This window comes from Mus caroli, unplaced genomic scaffold (assembly GCF_978045245.1).
Source record: "Mus caroli unplaced genomic scaffold, Mus_caroli_1 scaffold_4, whole genome shotgun sequence".
Lineage (NCBI taxonomy): Eukaryota > Metazoa > Chordata > Mammalia > Rodentia > Muridae > Mus > Mus caroli.
In genome coordinates, this window is record NW_028227259.1 from 153,820,440 (window position 1) to 153,839,768 (window position 19,329).

The following is a 19,329-nucleotide window of genomic DNA, read 5'->3' on the forward strand; positions in this document are numbered from 1 at the left end:
CTGCCCACCTCCTCTGGCAATGCCCCTGGAGGAAGGACCTGACACCCCCGCACCCCAGCAATGCTCTCCTTTTATCTCCTTAGGAGACACTCGTTATACAACTCCCTGACTTTCTGGCTTCATGTTTTGCTTCATATTTCCAGTGCTGTCTTATGTTGTTGTTGTTATTATTTTTAATGCTCAGCCTAAGTGCGCCTCTAAGGAGGTCTTTGCCTATTTATGACTCGAATCGAAAACATTCAATCACTCTGAATGGAAGATGATTTTAATTCCCTCAGTCTCCTGCCCTGGAATTTCAGTAAGATTCTGCATATTCTCCCCGGCTGGTTTGTAAACAGCATCTGCGGTTCTAACCGCACAGCCCCACACAACAAGTGCACCCCAATGTTAGTTCTGTTGTCTGTCAGGCTTGGCAGGGACAATGGAAGTGGGGCTTTGTACCACCAGCCCTCCATTCTTCAGAGTTTTGGTATGTAAATCAAAAATTTGAAGAGATATTTTTTCCTATATTTTTTTTGCTGTTTATAAAGATTTTAATTGCTCTACTGAAGTTTTCTGAGTGTGCGTGTGCATTTGCGCTAGTGTGTGTGTGTGTGTGTGTGTGTGTGTGTTCTGCTTGGTAGCTGGAGCTCATTGATTTTTACAGGGATAAATTATTTCGGGTCTACGATGAAGGAAACCTCTAATACTTGTTTGTAGCAATGCAGCTGTTTGAAAACGAGCAAAATATATCTTGTTAAAATATTCTGTTCCCCACTTATTACAAGCAGAATTGTCGAATGTGAGAATGAATCCAGATTGCTAATTTTAATGTAAATATGTCTCTCTCTCTTTCTCTCCTAGCTTTTGCTTTGATGTCTGAAGAGATAAAAGAAAAGGTCACGCCTTCTCAGGTACTAAATGTAATGATCTACTCTAACCATTCCCCTGACATCCTTTTAGATTGAATGGGAAACATAAATCCTTTATACTTAACAGTTAATGTTTGATTTTTTTTTTTTTTGCTGTTGTAGGAACTGAGATATTGTTCTGTGTGTGTGTGTGTGTGTGTGTGTGTGTTTGTGTAGGGGTTCTTGTGTAACTCCAGAGGTCAGCTCTGGAGTTGTTTCTCAGATTAAGCCCATGTGTGTGTGCATGTGTGCATATGATATATCTATGTAGTGTATGTGTGAGAACATGTATGTGGTGGTTTGAATGTGCTTGGCCCATAGGAAGTGGCACTATTAGGAGGTGTGGCTCTATTGGAGGAAGTGTGTCACTGTGGGCCTGGGCTTTAAGACCCTCATCCTAGCTTCCTGGATGTTGCCATGTTCCCACCTTGATGACAATGGACTGAACCTGTGTGTGCTTGGGTGTGTGCCCCATACATGCTTATGTGGAGGCCAGCAGAGGATGCCAGATGCTCTGCTCCATTATTCGCTGCCCCATTCCCTTGAGAAAGGGTCTCTTATTGAACCTTGGGTGGGCTGGCAGCCATTAAACCCCAGAAACCCTCCTGTCTGTACCTTGTCAGCTCTGAGATTACAGGTGCAAATATCCACACCTAGCTTTTTACATAGGTTGCTGGGGTTTTGAACTCAGGACTTCAGCCTTCTGCAGCAAGCACTCTTTCCCACTGAGCCATCTCCTTACATTTGATATAGGATCCTTCAGTGGCCTGGGTCTTGCTGGTTAGGCTAGGCTGTCTGGCAGATTCCCCATGAATCTGTCTGTCTCTGCCTTCTCAGTTCTGGGACTACAGCATGTGGCACCATGCCTGAATGTTTTACATGGGTCTCCGTGCTTGTGTGGCATGAACTTTACCAACTGAGCTATCTTTGTGGTCAACAATATAGATTTCAGAGCCCTAATAGCACCTCGTGAACACATTTGATTGTTTCTGTTGTGTATGGGCACATGTGTTCCTCCGATAGTCCCCACTGTATAGATTGAGGCAGGGTCTCTCTCTGGTCTTAGGGCTCACCTATTCAGCTAGTGCAGCTGCTCAGCTTGCTCTAGAGAATTGGTTTTTTTTTAAATTAAAGATTTATTAATTTATTAATTTATGTATGTAAGTACACTGTTGCTATCTTCAGACACAGCAGAAGAGGGCTTCAGATCCCATTACAGATGGTTGTGAGTCACCATGTGGTTGCTGGGAATTGAACTCAGGACCTCTGGAAGAGCAGTCAGTGCTCTTAACTACTGAGCCATCTCTCTAGCCATCTTGGCAATATTTTATCTTTGCTTTCCCATGTGGCACTGCCAGCTTTAATGGGCCCTGGGGACAATGTGCACTAGTCAGTCTTTATGAATATACAGCCAGCGTGCTTCACCCACTGAGCCATGTCCAGCCCAGGTTTGCTTTGAAAACCATGATTTAGTAGTTCAGATGTTAGGAAGGAGGCTTTTGATGCAGAGATGCATCACTAGAAGCTCTGCCTGGGTAGCTGCCCTCAAATCTCAGGCATCCTGTTCTTGGCTTCATCTTCCAGTCTGTGAAAGGATTCTTGTCACGGGGCTGGGAAGAGTTCAAAACCTGATTACTGTCGCTCTGAGGATGGAGCCATGTAGGAAGGCATCCTGAGGACTGGGTGAGGGGCTCCACAGGTGCCCAAGCTGCCTTGTATGATCAGAACCTGAAGCCAGGCTTGGAAGCCAGGCAGAGTAGGTCACAGTTTTCCAAAATCTCTGAGCCTCCATTTTTGGCCATTGATGATGTTTGAGAACTACATTATCTATCTATCTATCTATCTATCTATCTATCTATCTATCTATCTATCTATCTATCAACTTGATCAGCTTAACAGATGAGCAAGAGAACAATATTTAAATACCACTCAGGCCCTCCAATAACTGGAGCGGAGGAGGCTTTCCTGAAAGCTTTAGCCTGGCTGTGGTATCCTTCCCCCAGCAGGGTTGCCTTGTCTGGTTCCAGTGAGAGAGGGTGTGCATACTCTGGCAGAGACTTGACAGGGTGCGGGGAGATACCCAGGGGGCCCACCCTCTCAAAGAAGAAGAAGAAGAAGAAGAGGAGGAGGAGGAGGAGGAGGAGGAAGAGGAGGAAGAGGAGGAAGAGGAGGAAGAGGAGGAGGAGGGTCTCTGTGAAGGGGGACAGGAAGGGAAGGCAGCATTTGGGATGTAAATAAATAAAAATTTTGAAAAGTGCCATCCATTTTTGTTATGTTAACCAAGGCTCCAGTCTAGTCGACATTTTACTCCACAATTAGTGTAAAAGTATCTCGAATAGAGTATTTCTTTTCTCAAAAGAGCATTATCTGACTGTGCTATGGGATCCCTCCAAAGCGAAAATAATGCTAATAATTTCTTATGATGTTAAGACTCTTTAGGGCTAATAAAAGCATTTGGATACACTTTATTTAATTTGATCTTCTCAATGACACTGCTGTTGCTAAGGAAAAAAAAAAGATATTCCCAGTTAAACAGAGGGGATTTAGCCTGAAAGCATTTATGTGATTTTTACCAAGGACACAGGATCATTACAAGTTCAAGTTCAAATGTTCTGAGTCCTGTATTTTCAGCCCGGACACTGCTTTAATTACAACGTGTGCGTTTGACTGGAGTGAGGCTTTCTCATAAAGAGTTTAAAGTGTTACAAAAGGATTATCAGCAGCTAATTAACATTTTGTTTAATGAATTTGGAAGTTATACATACTTAAAAACGATTTTTAAATTTTACTCTTTACGCGTGTGCTCTGCCCATGTATTTGTGCTTGTACCACATGCATGCATGCGCTTGTAGAGTACAGTAGAGGGCGTCAGATCCCTGGAACTGGAGTTATGGGTGGTTGTGAGCTATCCTGTGGGTGCTGGGAACTGAAGCAGGGTCCTTCACAAGATCTTCTAACCACTGGTCTCTCCTGTCATCTTTATGTAAGGAACTTCCAAACTAAGCATTGCATTTGGAGTTGTTCAAATCTCTGAGGTTTAAGAAAATGAAAGCCAAGTAGAAATGTGGGCTTGGTCATGTCTTGTGGTGTGTGATTGGGAGCTGCATGTGGGAGAGATGCACTAATAACGGCTCTCTTGTCTGACAGCGACTGATATGCAGTCTTGACAGTGAGCCTGGTTTTGATTAATATTGATAGCCCGTGGAAGAAACTCGTGGCACCAACGATCATAAAGCAAACCCCGCGCTCTCCTCCTCAGAAAAACTAAGCCTTTTCACGAGGGAAGCAGAAGACAGGGTTTTAAATTTTCTGTCAGCAACTTCATTTAGCCCAATTTTCTTCCTCAAAGGGGAAATTACTCACGACTCTATTGGCTCTGTTCAAATCACTTAACTCAACACTCCTTGGCTATTTATTTTATTTATTTTTTCCGTTTACAGATTGAGTCGTTTGAAGAAGCCGATCACTTCTTAGCCACGTGTTAGCCACTGAACTACAGGGCTTAGGACCAGACAGGAAGACATGTGATCGGGGTTGGTTTTCTTTGAGGCCACAGAGCTGTGGGGAGGAAAGCCTAGTCCAGGGCTGTTGGAATTACGCTGTCTGGAAGCCCTGGGTCTGGAGGGCTTTCGTCTTTCCCATTGTTGCCGGTGACCCTGGCTGCACATGAGTGTTGCATTGAACTGTGTTTGAAAAGACTTCAGGCTGGTGGTGTGAGGAGGAACAGAAGACCTGGCCTTCATCCTGGTTTTGTGGCCAGTGACTAAAGAGTCCTGGGAAGTCCCTTCGTGTTTTCTGAGATAAAGGATTGTCTTATTTGGAAACAGGGGGAACATTAGCTGTAATCACCCCTGGCCCTATTTCTTCATCTAAATGTTGTTTTCCCACGAACCACACAGGATAGCTGGTTCTGTGACTTATTAAGAAGGAGCAAGCCCTTTAATCAGGGACAGGAAGTAATTATGGTGGGAGCCCATGGTGTCTTTGTGCCCGGCACAGCTACACTGAGAGTGGAGGGTCTCCTGATCAGGTGTGGACTCTTGGGACAGCTTGGGATGCTAACCAGGCTTGGCGTGACACCATCAGAGGGGTTGAGCTTCCCAGTCTCAGTAGATTCTTCCTAAGTTAATTGTTTCCTCTGATTCAGTGAGTGGTGGGTTGTTTGGTCCTGAGGTCTAACAGATCAGCATCCATTGTGGAATCTTCCCAACTCAGCAGCCTTAGTACTCCTGAGGCCGGGAGAGTTTCCTAAAATGCAACCCATCCATCACATGTCTGTCTTCTGCTCTGTCTCTGCCCTGTCTCCTGGTCCCCTTGCCATTCTTAAAGGCCATTCCTCTTTGTGGCCTGGCCTTAGCTTTTAAGCAGTTCCAGATTTTGTTGGTAAAGGTTCACAACTGCATTTCTTATTTTAGCCTGTAAGGAAATCGAATGATACTGGTAGTGTCTTATTGCCATAATTATACCACGGAGCTGCCAAAAATGTAAAAAGGAGCAATCAGTTGAGCTGTCGACACTTTGTACTTTGTCAGTGAATTTGCAGGTTTCCTGCGAATTATTCAGGGTCAGGATCAAGTCATCTCTGTGCCTATGCCTAGCTTTGCGTGACTGGGGCTCACCAGCCGGGAGGCACCCTTTTGTGTCCAAGTGTCCTAGTGACTGTGTTACTATAACAAAAGGCTGGAGACTGGGTGACTTATAAAGAACTGGCCTTTATTTCTTATAGTTCTAGAGCCTGGAAAGTTCAAGGTAGAGGAGTGGAGGCCTTATTGGCTTGAGTCATTCCATAGCGGAAAGAAGAACGGCAAAGGAGCATGTGCCAGAGAGAAAGAGGGGGCTGGATTTGTGATTGTGACAGACGCGCTCATGAGCGTGAGCACGCTTCCACAGTCTCACTGTGAATCCATTACCTTGTGAAGGCTCCACCTCAACGCTGAAGAGTTGGGGATGATGTTCCCCTCCCTCCCTCTCTCTTTCGTTCTCTCTTTCTTTCTTTCTTTCTTTCTTTCTTTCTTTCTTTCTTTCTTTCTTTCTTTCTTTCTTTCTTTCTTTCTTTCTTTCTTTCTTTCATGTGTATGAATGTTGTCTCCACACATGTACATGCACTGTGTGCTTACAGTGCCTGTGAAATCCAGAAAGGGATCAGTTCCCATGAAATTGGAGTTGCAGATAACTGTGAGCGAGCTGATAACGGAACCTAGATTCTCTGCAAGAGCAGCAAATGCTCATAATCACTGAGTCACCTCTCTGGACTCTGGGAATAGTGTCCTCCCTGACCCCTGAGACAGGGTTTTCCTGTGTAGCCCTGGCTGTCTTGGAACTCACTCTATAAAGCAGGCTGGCCTTGAACTCAGACATCTGCCTGCCTCTGTCTCCTCAGTGCTAGGACTAAAGTTGGTTTGCCATGTTGCCTGATGAGGAAGGCTTTTTAATGCATGCCTTGAGAGACACATTCAAGCCACAGAAGTTGCTGTCACCTGTCCTCCACCAAGACCCCCCTGTGGGACTTTAGGAATGATGTGTTAACATTCTCTATGACATCATGTCTCAGTTACTTTTCTATTGCTGGGCAAAACACCATGACCAAGGCAACTTATAAAGGAAAGCATTTCGTTAGGAGTTTATGGTTCCAGAGCCTATGACCATCATGGCGGGGAGCATGGCAGCAGCCAGGCAGGCATGGCAGTAGATCAGTCGCTAAGAGCTTATATCTGATCCACAATGCAGGAGTCAGAGAGGCACTGGGAAGGGTTGTTGAAACCTCAGAGTGACACACCTCTTCCAACAAGGCCACATCTCATAATCCTTCCCAGCAGCTCCACCAACTGGCGACCAGGTATTCAAATATATGAACCTATGGGAGGAGGGGACATTCTCTTTAAAACTGCCACACATCATGTCTGAGCTCAGCAAAGGCAAGAGCTAGGAGACCTTTTCATCTTGAGGCGAGTCCTGCCCTTGACGAGGTGTTTAGAACTAACTTTTCCCTGAATGCAGCTTTATATAGGAGGAGTAAGCTTTTAGCCCAAATAAGTGACTTGCCTAAGGTCATGCACTAAGGACACAACCCAGCCTGGAGAGATGACTCAGGGGTTAAGATCACTGGCTGCAGAGAACCTGGTTTTGGTTTCCAGCCCCAGCGTGGCAGCTCACAACCATCGTTAACTCCAGTTGTAAGGAATCTGGCTCCCTCTTCAGGCCACAGTAGGTACTGCACACACATGGTGCACATCCGTACCTGCAGGCCAACACCCACACGCTTAAAATAAAAATAAGCCATCTTAAAGGCACAACCTTATCACAGAACTTCCGGAGCAATTCAGTTGCTTATGGTCCCTGCTTTGCCCCCTTCTGTTCCAGCCTCCTTACTTTAGGATAGCATTTAGCTCCCTCCTCGAGCCCTGTTACCACATGTTAATGCAGATTATTCATCTTTATTCAGCATATTGCTGGTTCAGCTAAATGATGGCATTCATCCTTGTCTCTTTCATTTTTAAATACAGGATTTGAGGCAACCAGGGAGTCATGACATAGGTAAGTAGTGGACTTTTCTTATTGTTATGCGTCTATGGTATAGCACATGTGTCTATTTATGTTTGCATATGTATGGGTGCACATGTGTGCAGGTATGCGTGTATGCACATGTCCTCATTTGCTCTCTGCTTTATGTGCTGAAGCAAGGTACCTCTTTGAACAGCTGCCTCACCAAGCCTAGTTAGCCATCTTGTCCTAGGCTTTTCTTTTTTTTTTTTTTTTTCTTTTTTTTTTTTCTTTTTTTTGTTTTTCGAGACAGAGTTTCTCTGTGTAGCCTTGGCTGTCCTGGAACTCACTCTGTAGACCAGGCTGGCCTCGAACTCAGAAATCCTCCTGCCTCTGCCTCCCGAGTGCTGGGATTAAAGGCGTGCGCCACTACGCCCGGCTGTCCTAGGCTTTTCTATCTCTGCCTAATGAGTCTTGTTTCTCTGTAGGTTCTGGGTGATCCAAACTCAAGTCCCCATGGTTGCAAAGCCAGCCCTGAATCATCTCCAACAATGATTTTTTAAAAAATATTTATCTAATTTTATTTTATATGTATTGGTGTATTGATTGCATGTATGTCTGTGTGAAGGTGTCAGATCCCCTGGAACTGGAATCATAAGACGGTTGTGAGCTGCCATGTAGGTGCTAGGAATTGAACCTGGGTCCTCTGGAAGAGCAACCAGTGCTCTTAATCACTAAGGCATCTCTCCAGTCCCCCCCCCCCCCCCACACACACACACACATACATATAGTTCTGGCTGGCCTTGAACACACAAAGATCTACCTATTCCTGCCTCCTGAGTTCTGGAATTAAAAATATGCACCACCACCACCCCCCAGACCCAGCAAGGAATGTGTTTGTGTGTATTTGTTATAAGTCGTATAGACTAGCAAGGTGGATTTTCCTTTTTGGCTATACTTATGAGGTATGTTTTGTTGTTTTCGGCTATCCTAAAGCTTGCCCTCATGTAGACCTTGGGAGAATATGCCCATGGCTTTTGATCTGTGTGAAGTATTTTCTGGTCCATCCGTTCATTTTTATTGGTCGACAAACGCTGCCTATCATTTAGAGTCATGGACATGTTAGCTGACGGCAGACTATAGTGAGTTTAGAAAAGAGCACTAAAGCTTGCAGGAAAGAGGGGACTCACCTCTCGCAGCTCTGTCGCCTGCCCGGGGCAGCAGAGTCAGAAGGTTGGGTGGCATGCGGGAGAAGGCTGCGCGGCATGCTGGAGATCAGCGCTGGGTTCCGGACTCAGCCAGAGCTCGACTCACCCAGGGAGTGCTCAGGTTGTAGGCAGAAAAAAGTTTTCTTATTTCAGATGTAAAGAACTGAACGGTAGGTAGGTGTGCACTCCTACCGGCAACAAACTAGATCAATGTGGTTCTTTTCCAGAGGTTAACCTATCATTCATCATCCACCAGTCCCTTTTCCTTTATCCGTCCCCACACCCCATGCCTCATGTCCCAGATAACTCTCACGTATATATCTGTCCCCAGGACGGTATCCCCCTGGGAAGGCACTGACGCCTCCGGTTCCATGTGGCTCCCGATGCCTTTTCCAGTTTGAAGCCATAGTTCTGGCATCTTAGCATGCATATAAATCCTTCATGGTCTGAGTTGGCTGAGCCGCCCACAGTCTAACTTCATCACCGGAAGTGTTTCCTGACTCCTGCTGGCATGGGGATTCTGCAGAGATAAGGCCGACTGTGGCTCTTTAGTACCCCCCCCCCTTCTTCCATGGCTACTGTCCTCTGTGTACCACTGTGCAGGAAGCTACAGCCCTTCGGAAGGAATGCAGCAGGTCCCTCTATGACCTGGCCCCACTGTCTTCTGTGCTCCCATATCACCCATGAGCGACTCTGGCTTTTCACCCAGTTCTGTGTGGTCCAGGTCAGGCCTTGGCTCCGCACCGGGCTCTGATGCTTCCGTGGACGTTTCGTGCTCCCGACCCTGAGCAGGTTACTCAAGATGCAGACCGAATGCACAGAGAACATAATCCTAGTTCACGGGAAAGGAAGGGCTAGTATGATCTCAGCTATGTGAGAAAGTCAAGGAAGAACACGACTCACACAGCGGAGGTGCCTGAAAGGGGAAGAATTTGCTTTCGTTTTTCTAGAACAGTCTTTTTCCCTGCGTGGAGAATCTGTTGCCTGGGGAGGCAGAACAGTGACTGCTTTGCTGAGCTGTAGAGCTCAGGGCTGCTACGGTGGTGAGCATAGGATTAGCCTTTTGACAGGTGGATTGTTGTAGTGCAGCATCTATTAGGAAATAATTTGGACTTATGAGACGCTGTAAGGACTAATGCAAGGATGCCCACGTATACACCATCTAGGTTAAGAAGGAAAACATTACTCAGAGAACGGGAAGCTTTTATGCCATATCCCCAGTTATGTTTGTCACCCATGGAATCTTTTATGCTTTTAAGTGACACATATGCAGTGTGTAATCGGGTAGCTTTTATTGTAAATTTTGCACAAGCTAGAGATACCCAGAGAGAGGAAGCATCAGCTGAAGAACTGTCTTTATCAGATTGGTTTGTGGGAATGTCTATGGGCCATTTTCTTGACTGCTAACTGGCTGTGAAAGGCCTGGCCCACTGTGGGCGGTGTCTGGGCTGTGTAAGAAGCCAGCCTGAGCAAGCGAGGGAGAGCCAGCCACTAAGCAGTGTCTCTCCATGGTCTCTGCATCAGTTCCTGCCTCCAGGTTCCTGCCCTGAGTTCTTGCCCTGGCTTCCCCTGAAGATAGCTTGTAACCTGTAAGCCAAATTAACCCTTTCCTCCACTTGTTGGTCTTGGTTATGATGTTTATCACAGCAACAGGTAAATTCAAACAGTATTATCTAAATGGTGTGTATTTCTGCTTATAATTTGTGATTTTCCTTTTTTTTTTGTATTTTGGCAGTATAATAACATTCTACCTATGAGATTAGAATATCTAGATTTATACATGTAGTCTTAGTTACTGTTTTAATTAATTAGTGATAGCTAATTAGTCCCATGCTAGTTGGTTTCTATTATGTAGTATTCTGGTTTATATCTGTTGCTTCCAGTTTTTCTTTCCACATGCTTTCTTAAGGATGATTGGGGGGGGGGTTCATCTCACTAGGAAATGCATCTTCAATTTAATTAAAATTTGGAAGCAAATCCCCCTAAGCTTATTTATTATTCCATTCCTTTGTTTTTACTATTTAAAATAATTTATTTTATGGGTATGAATGTTTTGACTGCATGTATGTTTGTGCATCATGTGTGTGCAGTGCCCAAAGAGGCCAGAAGAGGGCGTCAGATCCCTTAGAACTGGAGTTATAGATGGCTTTGAGCTTTTACATGTGTGCTGGGAACTGAACCCAGGTCCTCTGCAAGAATAACAAGTGCTCTTAACCACTGAGCCATCACTCCAGCCCCTATTTCATGCTTAACAAAAAGCCATTTTTTAATTCATTTTTTTTTATTTATTTTTTATTTTTTTATTTTTTTAAATATTTTTATTACATATTTTCCTCAATTACATTTCCAATGCTATCCCAAAAGTCCCCCATAGTGCCCCCCACTTCCCTACCCACCCATTCCCATTCTTTTGGCCCTGGCGTTCCCCTATATTGGGGCATATAAAGTTTGCAAGTCCAATGGGCCTCTCTTTCCATTGATGGCCGACTAGGCCATCTTTCGATACATATGCAGCTAGAGACAAAAACTCCGGGGTTCTGGTTAGTACATCATGTTGTTCCAACAATAGGGTTGCAGATCCTTTTAGCTCCTTGGGTACTTTCTCTAGCTTCTCCATTGGGAGCCCTGTGATACATCCAATAGCTGACTGTGAACATCCACTCCTGTGTTTGCTAGGCCCCGGCATCGTCTCAAAAAGCCATTTTTATAATTGGGCCTTTGATATGTTAGTTTATACCAGTGTTTTTCAACCTGTGGGTTGCTACTCCTTTGGAGGGTCAAATGACCCCTTCACAAGGGCAGCATATCAGATATCCTGCATATCAGATATTACGATTCATAACAGTAGCAACACTACAGTTATCAAGTAGCAATGAAATAATTCTATGGTTTGGGAGTTCACTACAGCATGAGGAACTGTGTTAAAGGGTCACAGCATTAGGAAGCCTGAGGACCACTGGTTTTTTTTTTTTTTTAATATTTATATTACAGGTAGATCAAAGATAATGTTTTGCTTGAGAAAGAAGACTCCCTTTTAACCTTATCCCTGTGCTCAATATACGGAGCCAAAAGCCAGCTTAGAATAGAACATATACATGAAATGTTCCTATTCATATAGACAAGAAAAGGAACTAGGTCATATTCAGTAGGTTGTTCAGAATTTCTTTTTATAAAAATATTTATTGAATTTTATTTAGTCAAAGAGCATTTCTGATTATTTTTAGGACCTAGCTGGCTCCCTGTGGAACGATCAGTTGTGTGACTATTAGAACAAGGGAAGAAATGAACATAACACTAGAATCAAATGGAATGATGACCCCCCCCCAAAACAAACAAACAAACAAACAAACAAACAAACAGTAAAATACAATGAAAGTTGAGTTAGCATCCTTGGTCTGAAATGTTAAAGATGGAGGCCTCTGGTAGCAGGAGGGACCTGCTGCATTGATTTGTTATAAACCCTGCTGGAGACCACAGATGATATCTCACTGTACCCTGGCTCCATGTGTTTCTTAGTTCCAGTTTCAGATGAGGAGGCCTGATGTGTTTCTCCCGACAGTGACCTGAGCGTGGGTTTTGCGGGGGTGGGTGGTGTGGGAGGTGGGTGAGGGGTGGAGTTGTGAAAGGCTGGCTGTATTGAGGTGCGTCCTGCACTCGGTGTGCTGTGGGGCACTGTCTTCTGTGCAACCCTCACAGCTAGCTGGATTAGCTGTGGCTAGTTTCCTGGAGATAACACACAATCCAGGCAAGTGCCTTGCTTGCAGCCTTACTTATTTGAAAATTCTATGACCTCATGGGACATAGACAGGTATCACTGTAAAAGTTCCTCTGGAACATTCTTGAAAAGTTCCTCTGGAACATTCTTGAAATATTCATTTGCTAAGTTCTTGTAGCTTAGATATTGCATGTTTTCTTAAAATCTACATATTGCAGGCTTGGTCACCAGCCCACAGCACTGTCAGGAAATGATGAAGCTGTGAAGAGGGGAGAGACTAGGTGATTTGGGGCCATGTCCTCGAAGGGACTCATGCTGGAATGCTGGCCTCTGTGCCTTTCTTTGTCTCCTAGGCTTCAGTGAGGTGAATAGTCCCTGTGTTGCTTTGTGCCCCTGTGACCACAGTTCTTAGCAGAAACAGTTCACAGGAGGGAAGGTTTATCTGGGCTTCTCCCTTTACATTTCAGTCAGTCTGGCTGAAGGCTGAGGGTATTCTTTGAGGCGGGACTAAGCAGAGTCGCCTCACATCACAGCCAATCAGAAAGCAGAATGTGAGCCAGGAGCCAGGAGTCAAGCAGCAATAATTGTCAAAGACCCCATTGACCTGCTTCTGCAACCAGGCCTAACACGATCTGAAAGGTTCCGAAAGTTCCCACAGCAGCCCACAATAGCACTGGCCGCTGGGACCAAGCTTTCCAAATGAGCCTGTGAGGGACATTTCAGATTCGAGACACAATAGGCGCCACTCACCACTTTGCCTTCCATGAAGCTTGCAGAAGATGGCAGGGCTAAGTGAGCATGTGTTGGGACCACCAAAACGTGAGCCAAAGGAGACGTTTCCTTCATATGAATTGATTGTGCCAAGCTTTTGTTATGTAACAAGATGGTTCACAAGGTGATGCTGTCTTCAGGGTTGACTTCTGAAGGATGTGGGGGGAGATCTCCTGGTTCCTCCTTGGCTTGCAGATAGCAATTCTTGTGTTTTCACCCTGTCTTTGCCCTGAGTATTTAAATTGTAGTTCCCCTACCTCTGTAATGACACTAGTTATACTGGGATAGGAGTCTTCATAATGACCCCAGGTTAGCCTGATGAATCTGGAAGAGTTTTGAACAAGATCATGTTCTGAGGGCTACAGCTCAGCATACATCTTTGGTGGCAGGCACAGTTCATACCATAGTGCAGTGTACGATTGTGTTGGGACTGTTGGAAGGACACTGGATGGAGTGGCGGTTTATTTTGCAGAAGGAAGGAGACCTATAGTTTGTTATTAAAGTTGTGTCTAGTGCGGTGAGCTTGTTTGCTTGACACCTCTAGGAAGGAAGTTTTGGATGTGGCTTTAAAGGTAGAAAAGATTTTGGCTTTAGAGTTATAGAAATAAAAAAATTCCAGGGTTGGTGACATGGCTCAGTGGCTAAGAACACTGGCTACTTTAAGAACACTGGCTGCTCTTGCAGAGGACCTGAATTTAGTTTTCAGCACCCACGTGGTGGCTCACAACTGTTGTTAACTCTAGTTCCAGGGGCTCTGACACCCCCTTCTGGCCTCTGTGGGTACCACACACACGAGGCACATATACACATGCAGGCAAAATACCCATACACATAAAGTTTCTAAAAGTGTAGATTTTTCCCCTTCAGGTTCTAGTGCTTGAAATTTTGCCTTATAACTGTGGTCTTATGCTGATGTTCAAGTTTATTTTAATCACTGTTAAAAAAAAAAACTTGAGAAGTTTTTCTTTGTTTGTTTTAGACTTAAAAGAAATCGTGTTTGTCATCCAGAGTCAAAGTAATTCCTTTCATGCCAAGAGAGCAGAACAGTTGAAAAGAAGCATCTTAAAGCAGGCTGCAAATCTGACACAGGTACGTAGAGATGCCCACAGGTATCTAGGGCTAATTATGTATATATTGAGATATTTATGGTTTTCTGAATCTATAGAAAAATCAATTTTATTTAGGTGAGACTAACTCTTGGGACTCACTATACTTATTTAAGGTTGATTATTGCTAAAAATGTTCTCTCGTGTTACATATATATTTAAATATGAGTTATGGAACTGTATAGGGCTACTGTGGCTTTGTCATAACTGTTACTCTAAAACAGAAGAAATGATATTTTAAAAGAAGTAGGGATAATTAACATGCAAACTTTTGGCGACACGTTCTAAGGCGATTTTCATGTTGAAATAACATTCTCATTAATCTTAGTGTAGTGCACCCTCTACGAGTCTCTTAATCCGTGTTTTTCTTTTTAACTGGGTACCATTAATTGAACCTTTGATCTGATTTATAGTGTAATATCCCAGAAGGATTATGGAGAGAAGAAAATAAACAAATATAGCTGCATGCTAACGACATCTGAAAGAGGTGTGAGCTGCAGCTCAGGGTGTTCTGAACGATGCAGGTGCTTTGAACGAGGAAGCTCTGCCTTCTTATATGACACTCCTTTGATTTGATGAGAATACAGCCCTGTACCTGACATGGCTGTTAGTCATCAGTGGATGGGGTTAACTGGGAGGATATGCTGGGCCAAGGCCTGATGGGTGTCCTGGCAAGGCACTGAGAGGCCCAATAGTTTATGTATGTCTCAGAATAGCACATGGTTTTAAAGTCAGCAGTTATGCCGGGTATTTTCCATCTATTATTTTCAATCACAGTTAAGTTGGGGAGCTGAGGCTGTAGATAAGGGGTCTGCTCTCTGTTCATAGATACTTTCTCCTTCTTCTTCTCCCATCTTCCACCTCTCTACTTTCTCCTTCTTCTTCTCCCATCTTCCACCTCTCTCCCTTCTCCTCCCTTCTTCCTTCTTCTCTTCCTCTTTCTATTTCTTCTTCTCCTTCTTCCTTTGAGACAGTGAGAACTATGTGGCCCAGGCTGGCCTACAGAGAGATCCTTGTGCCTCTGCTTCCTGATTGCTGGAATTAAAGGTGCGCATCAACATGGCTGAAAGATATTTTTTCTTTATGAAGCCCAGACACACACACACATGCACATGCACACACACAAACACACAAAGAGAGGCATGCAAATATATGTGCATATATATGTAAATATGCATACACACATATATGGAAATGCTGTATACATACACATGTGGATATATATGTATATACATGCATACACACACACGCACAAAGTGTGGCATGAAAATATATGTGCATATATATGTAAATATGCATACACATATATATGCAAATGCTGCATACATATATATGTGGATATATATGTATATACACACACACACACACACACACACACACACACACAGAAGGTACTGTTTGACTTCTTTTGGGGCTTTGGCCGCTGGATTCTTAGCACTGATTCTAGGCTACAGGGGAGGGTGGCTCGAGGCTCCCATAGACCCAGCAGTTGTGATCAGGAATGGAGACTGTGAGCCCCTTTACATCTCTGGTAATTTAGTTCTGTGTCTGGGAATTGAGCATTGGCATCCTGCACATGAGACACATGTGTGTTCTCTCACTGAGCTTCATGCCCAGCTCTGAGAGAGAGAGAGAGAGAGAGAGAGAGAGAGAGAGAGAGAGAGAGAGAGAGAGAGAGATAAAGAGAGAGAGAGAGAGAACCCAGCAGAACAGTGGTGACCTTCCACCATTCCTCTGTGTGTGTATGTGTATATATGTATATATGTGCGTGTATGTGAATAGTGTATGTGAATACATGCATGTGTATGTATATATATGTGTGTGCATATACATGTTTGTGTATATATAGGTGTCTATATATGTGTATGTATATGTATGTGTATATATGTGTATATATGTATATGAATATTTGTGTGTATATGTGTGTGTATGTGTTTGTTTGTATACATTCATGTGTATATGTGTATGTAGCACAGGTGTCTGTATATATGCGTATAACTGTGTTTATGTGTGTGCCTGAGTGTACATTTGGGCCTGTGTGTGTGTTTGGCCAGAGGGTAACCTTGGTGTAGTTCCTGGGCAGTCTGTCCTCCTCTTCCTTTCTTCCATCCCTCCTTCGCACCCTCTCTTCCTCTCTATTTCCTCTCTCCCTCCTTTCTTTCCTTCTTTTGTGACAGGATCTCTCAGGGGCCTGGAGCTCATCCAGTAGCCCAAGAAGGCTAACCTGACTGGCTGCTGGGCCTCAGGATGCCCTCGTTCCTAGTTTTCCTCTCAGTACCGGGGCTTCAGATGCATTCTGCCATGGCAGTTTTTACCTGGGTGCTGGAGATCTGAAGTCAGGTCCTCCTGCTTGAATGATGAGCACTTTCATACTTGATGCCCCTTGTGGCCCCTGAGGGTAACTGCACGAGTGTGTGCACATACCCGTTTATGTGCACACATTGATGGTATAGGGGTGAGTGAATGCTGCCTTCCAAGTCCCGGGGTTATGGGCAGGTGTCGCCATACTTGGGCTCTCTGTACCAACTTAACCTATGGTTGTAAGCCACTCCTTCCTGCTCCTACTTCTGTATCATGTTCAAACCTGTTATATCTTGAACAAACCTGTTGTACCTTGTACAAACCTGTTGTATTTGCTTTGTTCTGTGTTATTATCGTTACCCATTTATCTTTCTCCTCCACAGATGTTAAAGGCAGAGAACAGGTTGAATTCCATTAATTTCTGATCACTCAGAACCAAGCTGTGTTTGTGTGACTTACCCTGAGTCCCCCACATTCACTCTTTTTTCTGAATGGCTTTCTTTTCTGTTGTAAAAGAGGTTTCTTTTATTTTAAAAGCAAGTGACAGAAAAGATTATTTAATTTTATGTGTATGAACATTTTTGTCTGCATGTATGTCTATACCACATGCACACAGTCCAGAGGCCAGAAGAGGGCGTCAGATCCCCTGAAACTGGAGTTACAGATGGTTGAGAGCCCTCATGTAGGTGCTGGGAACTGAACCCCGCTCTTCTGCAAGAGGAGCCAGTGCTCTTAATTGCTGAGCCATCTCTCTAGCCCACAAATGAATATCTCAAGGACACAGTTCAGTCACATCAGGCATATTCTCGTATCTCCAGAGCTTGTTTATTTAATAAAACTAATACTGTGAACCTTAAAACAACTCCCTGCTCTCCTTTTCTGTAGCCCCAAGTGACCTCCACTTAACTTCCAGTCTCTGTATGCAACTGCTATGAATGGCCTATAGGGAGACGATTCTTAGAGTAATCGTCATTTTCTGACTGGCTTGTTTTACTTACCTATGTTTTAAAAGTTCCTTTGTTCAAAAAGAATAGCCAGGAGCCAGGGAGATGGCTTAGAGGCTAAGAGCACTGGCTGCTCTTCTAGAGGACCTGGGTTTGGTTCCTAGGATCTACATAGAGACGCATAACTGTCTCTAACTCCATTCCCAGTGGATTTAACACCTACTTCTGGCCTCTGTGGGCACGCATGTCTATGAATCACACACATACAGTCATGTATTTAATTCATAGATACACAGGCAGGCAGAAAACACATATACATTAAAAATAAAATGAAACCAAACTAAAACGCGTAGCTATCAGTGTTTTTGTTCAGGCTAGTGACATTAGTCTAGTGTAATGGAGTTTATCACCATCTGTAGATATCCTGTCCCTGGAGTTCTGACTGGCATTCCACCACAGCCTCTTCATGGCAGCCCTTGTCCCTGTGTTTATCTGTCCCATGCTCACACACTAGAGTGAGGCAGGGCTCACCTTTACTTTTCTTGTGTCCCTGACCCCCTAGTACCTGGATGGGATGCCAAATACAATATTAGAGACTGTGTTCATCGATGTACGATCACAGCGTTTCACATTTAGAAGTGGCTCCTTTTGTCCGAAGCGTTTGGCTCCTCTAGCCCCGTTGCTTCTCTTTAGTTCTAAAGTTTATATTTAATTTGTGTGTGTGTTTTTTTCATTTACATCCTCAGTGAGTTAGGAGCCCGCTGGCCACTAGGTGGCGATATTGGTTTTACATTTAAAGAGGTATAGTTACCCCGGGGGGCCCCTGAATTTAATTTCTGTGATAGTAAATAGAATCTAAAGTGATAAAGAGACACCCCCTCCTCTGACTATAAGATCAACTGTTACTGTTACCCTGACATTTCTTCCCCGCTGGGGCTCAGCTGTGAATGCTGTAGTAGGGAGGGCAGATCTGTAATGCTCAGACTTAATTTGCCGAGGAACGCTGGAGTGTGGTGTATGCCTCAGGCTGGTTCAAACGTGGATTAACAAGGCTTTGTCAATCAAAAGATTGCAGAATTTGCAGCTATGCTTGGTCCTGGATCTTTTTCTCTTTATGTAGCATTTTATCTCTCATACGGGATTAAAACTTTGGTTTAATTCCGTGAATGGCACTTCAGAGATTTAAAAATAGTTGATAGCTAGCATCGGGTCTGTAGACAGTTCTCGAGGGGCGGGGCAGGGACGAGATACTTTGCCTTGGGACTCCATGAGCACTTAGAGAAGGCCATCTTGTGAGAATTAATAGCTGAGTTGTACCAATCAAGCAAGGAAACCTCGCCTTGTGGAGTAGGGACGCTCCCTCGTTGGAATCAAACTGTTTCAAGGAACTGACATCCTTTTGGGACCGCGTTGGCAGCTCAGCCTGCCTCGGAGCTGTGATAGCAGAAGAGGGAAAAGCTGTCAGTCTCGCTGGAGCTGTGGTGGGCGCTTGCAAGGACCACAGATAAGGGGCCCTCAGTGCGTCTGTCTGTAGATTCGCCTTCTGAGAGCGTTCCTAAAAGTTGCCCCGTGAGGGGCGATCAGCAGTTAGCGTTTATCATTTGAATATTTATCTGATAGCTGGAAATATCTGTGCCTCCCACAGTAGCAGATTCCCAGAAACTGCTGTTTATTTATTCATTACCCCTGTCAGGTTGCACGCTTCTCTGAAGCCTGCCCAAAAAAAAAAAAAAAAAAAAAAAATCAAGGCACAAAAAATGGAAGCAGTTCTGTGATTAGCGGCTCCTTCTAGCTTCTCTTGGCGTTACCTGGGCCTGTTTTGCCTCAAGGTGCTAAAACTGTGTCTTATTAAAAGCACAAACATTTCCCTCCCATTTTTTCAGTTGGAATAAGAAACAGACACCTGTGCCAGCT

At 44.3% G+C, this 19,329-nt stretch overlaps 1 protein-coding gene across 1 annotated transcript in view; it reads left to right on the forward strand.

Moving 5' to 3' along the window:
* B3glct (beta 3-glucosyltransferase) overlaps positions 1 to 19,329 on the forward strand; it is an 84,443-nt gene that overhangs the window by 17,559 nt on the left and 47,555 nt on the right. Inside the window, exons 2-4 of the mRNA XM_021163494.3 lie at positions 844 to 893; positions 7,394 to 7,424; positions 14,044 to 14,153. Of these exons, the coding sequence (XP_021019153.1) occupies positions 844 to 893; positions 7,394 to 7,424; positions 14,044 to 14,153 (191 nt within the window). The remainder of the gene's footprint in view (positions 1 to 843; positions 894 to 7,393; positions 7,425 to 14,043; positions 14,154 to 19,329) is intronic.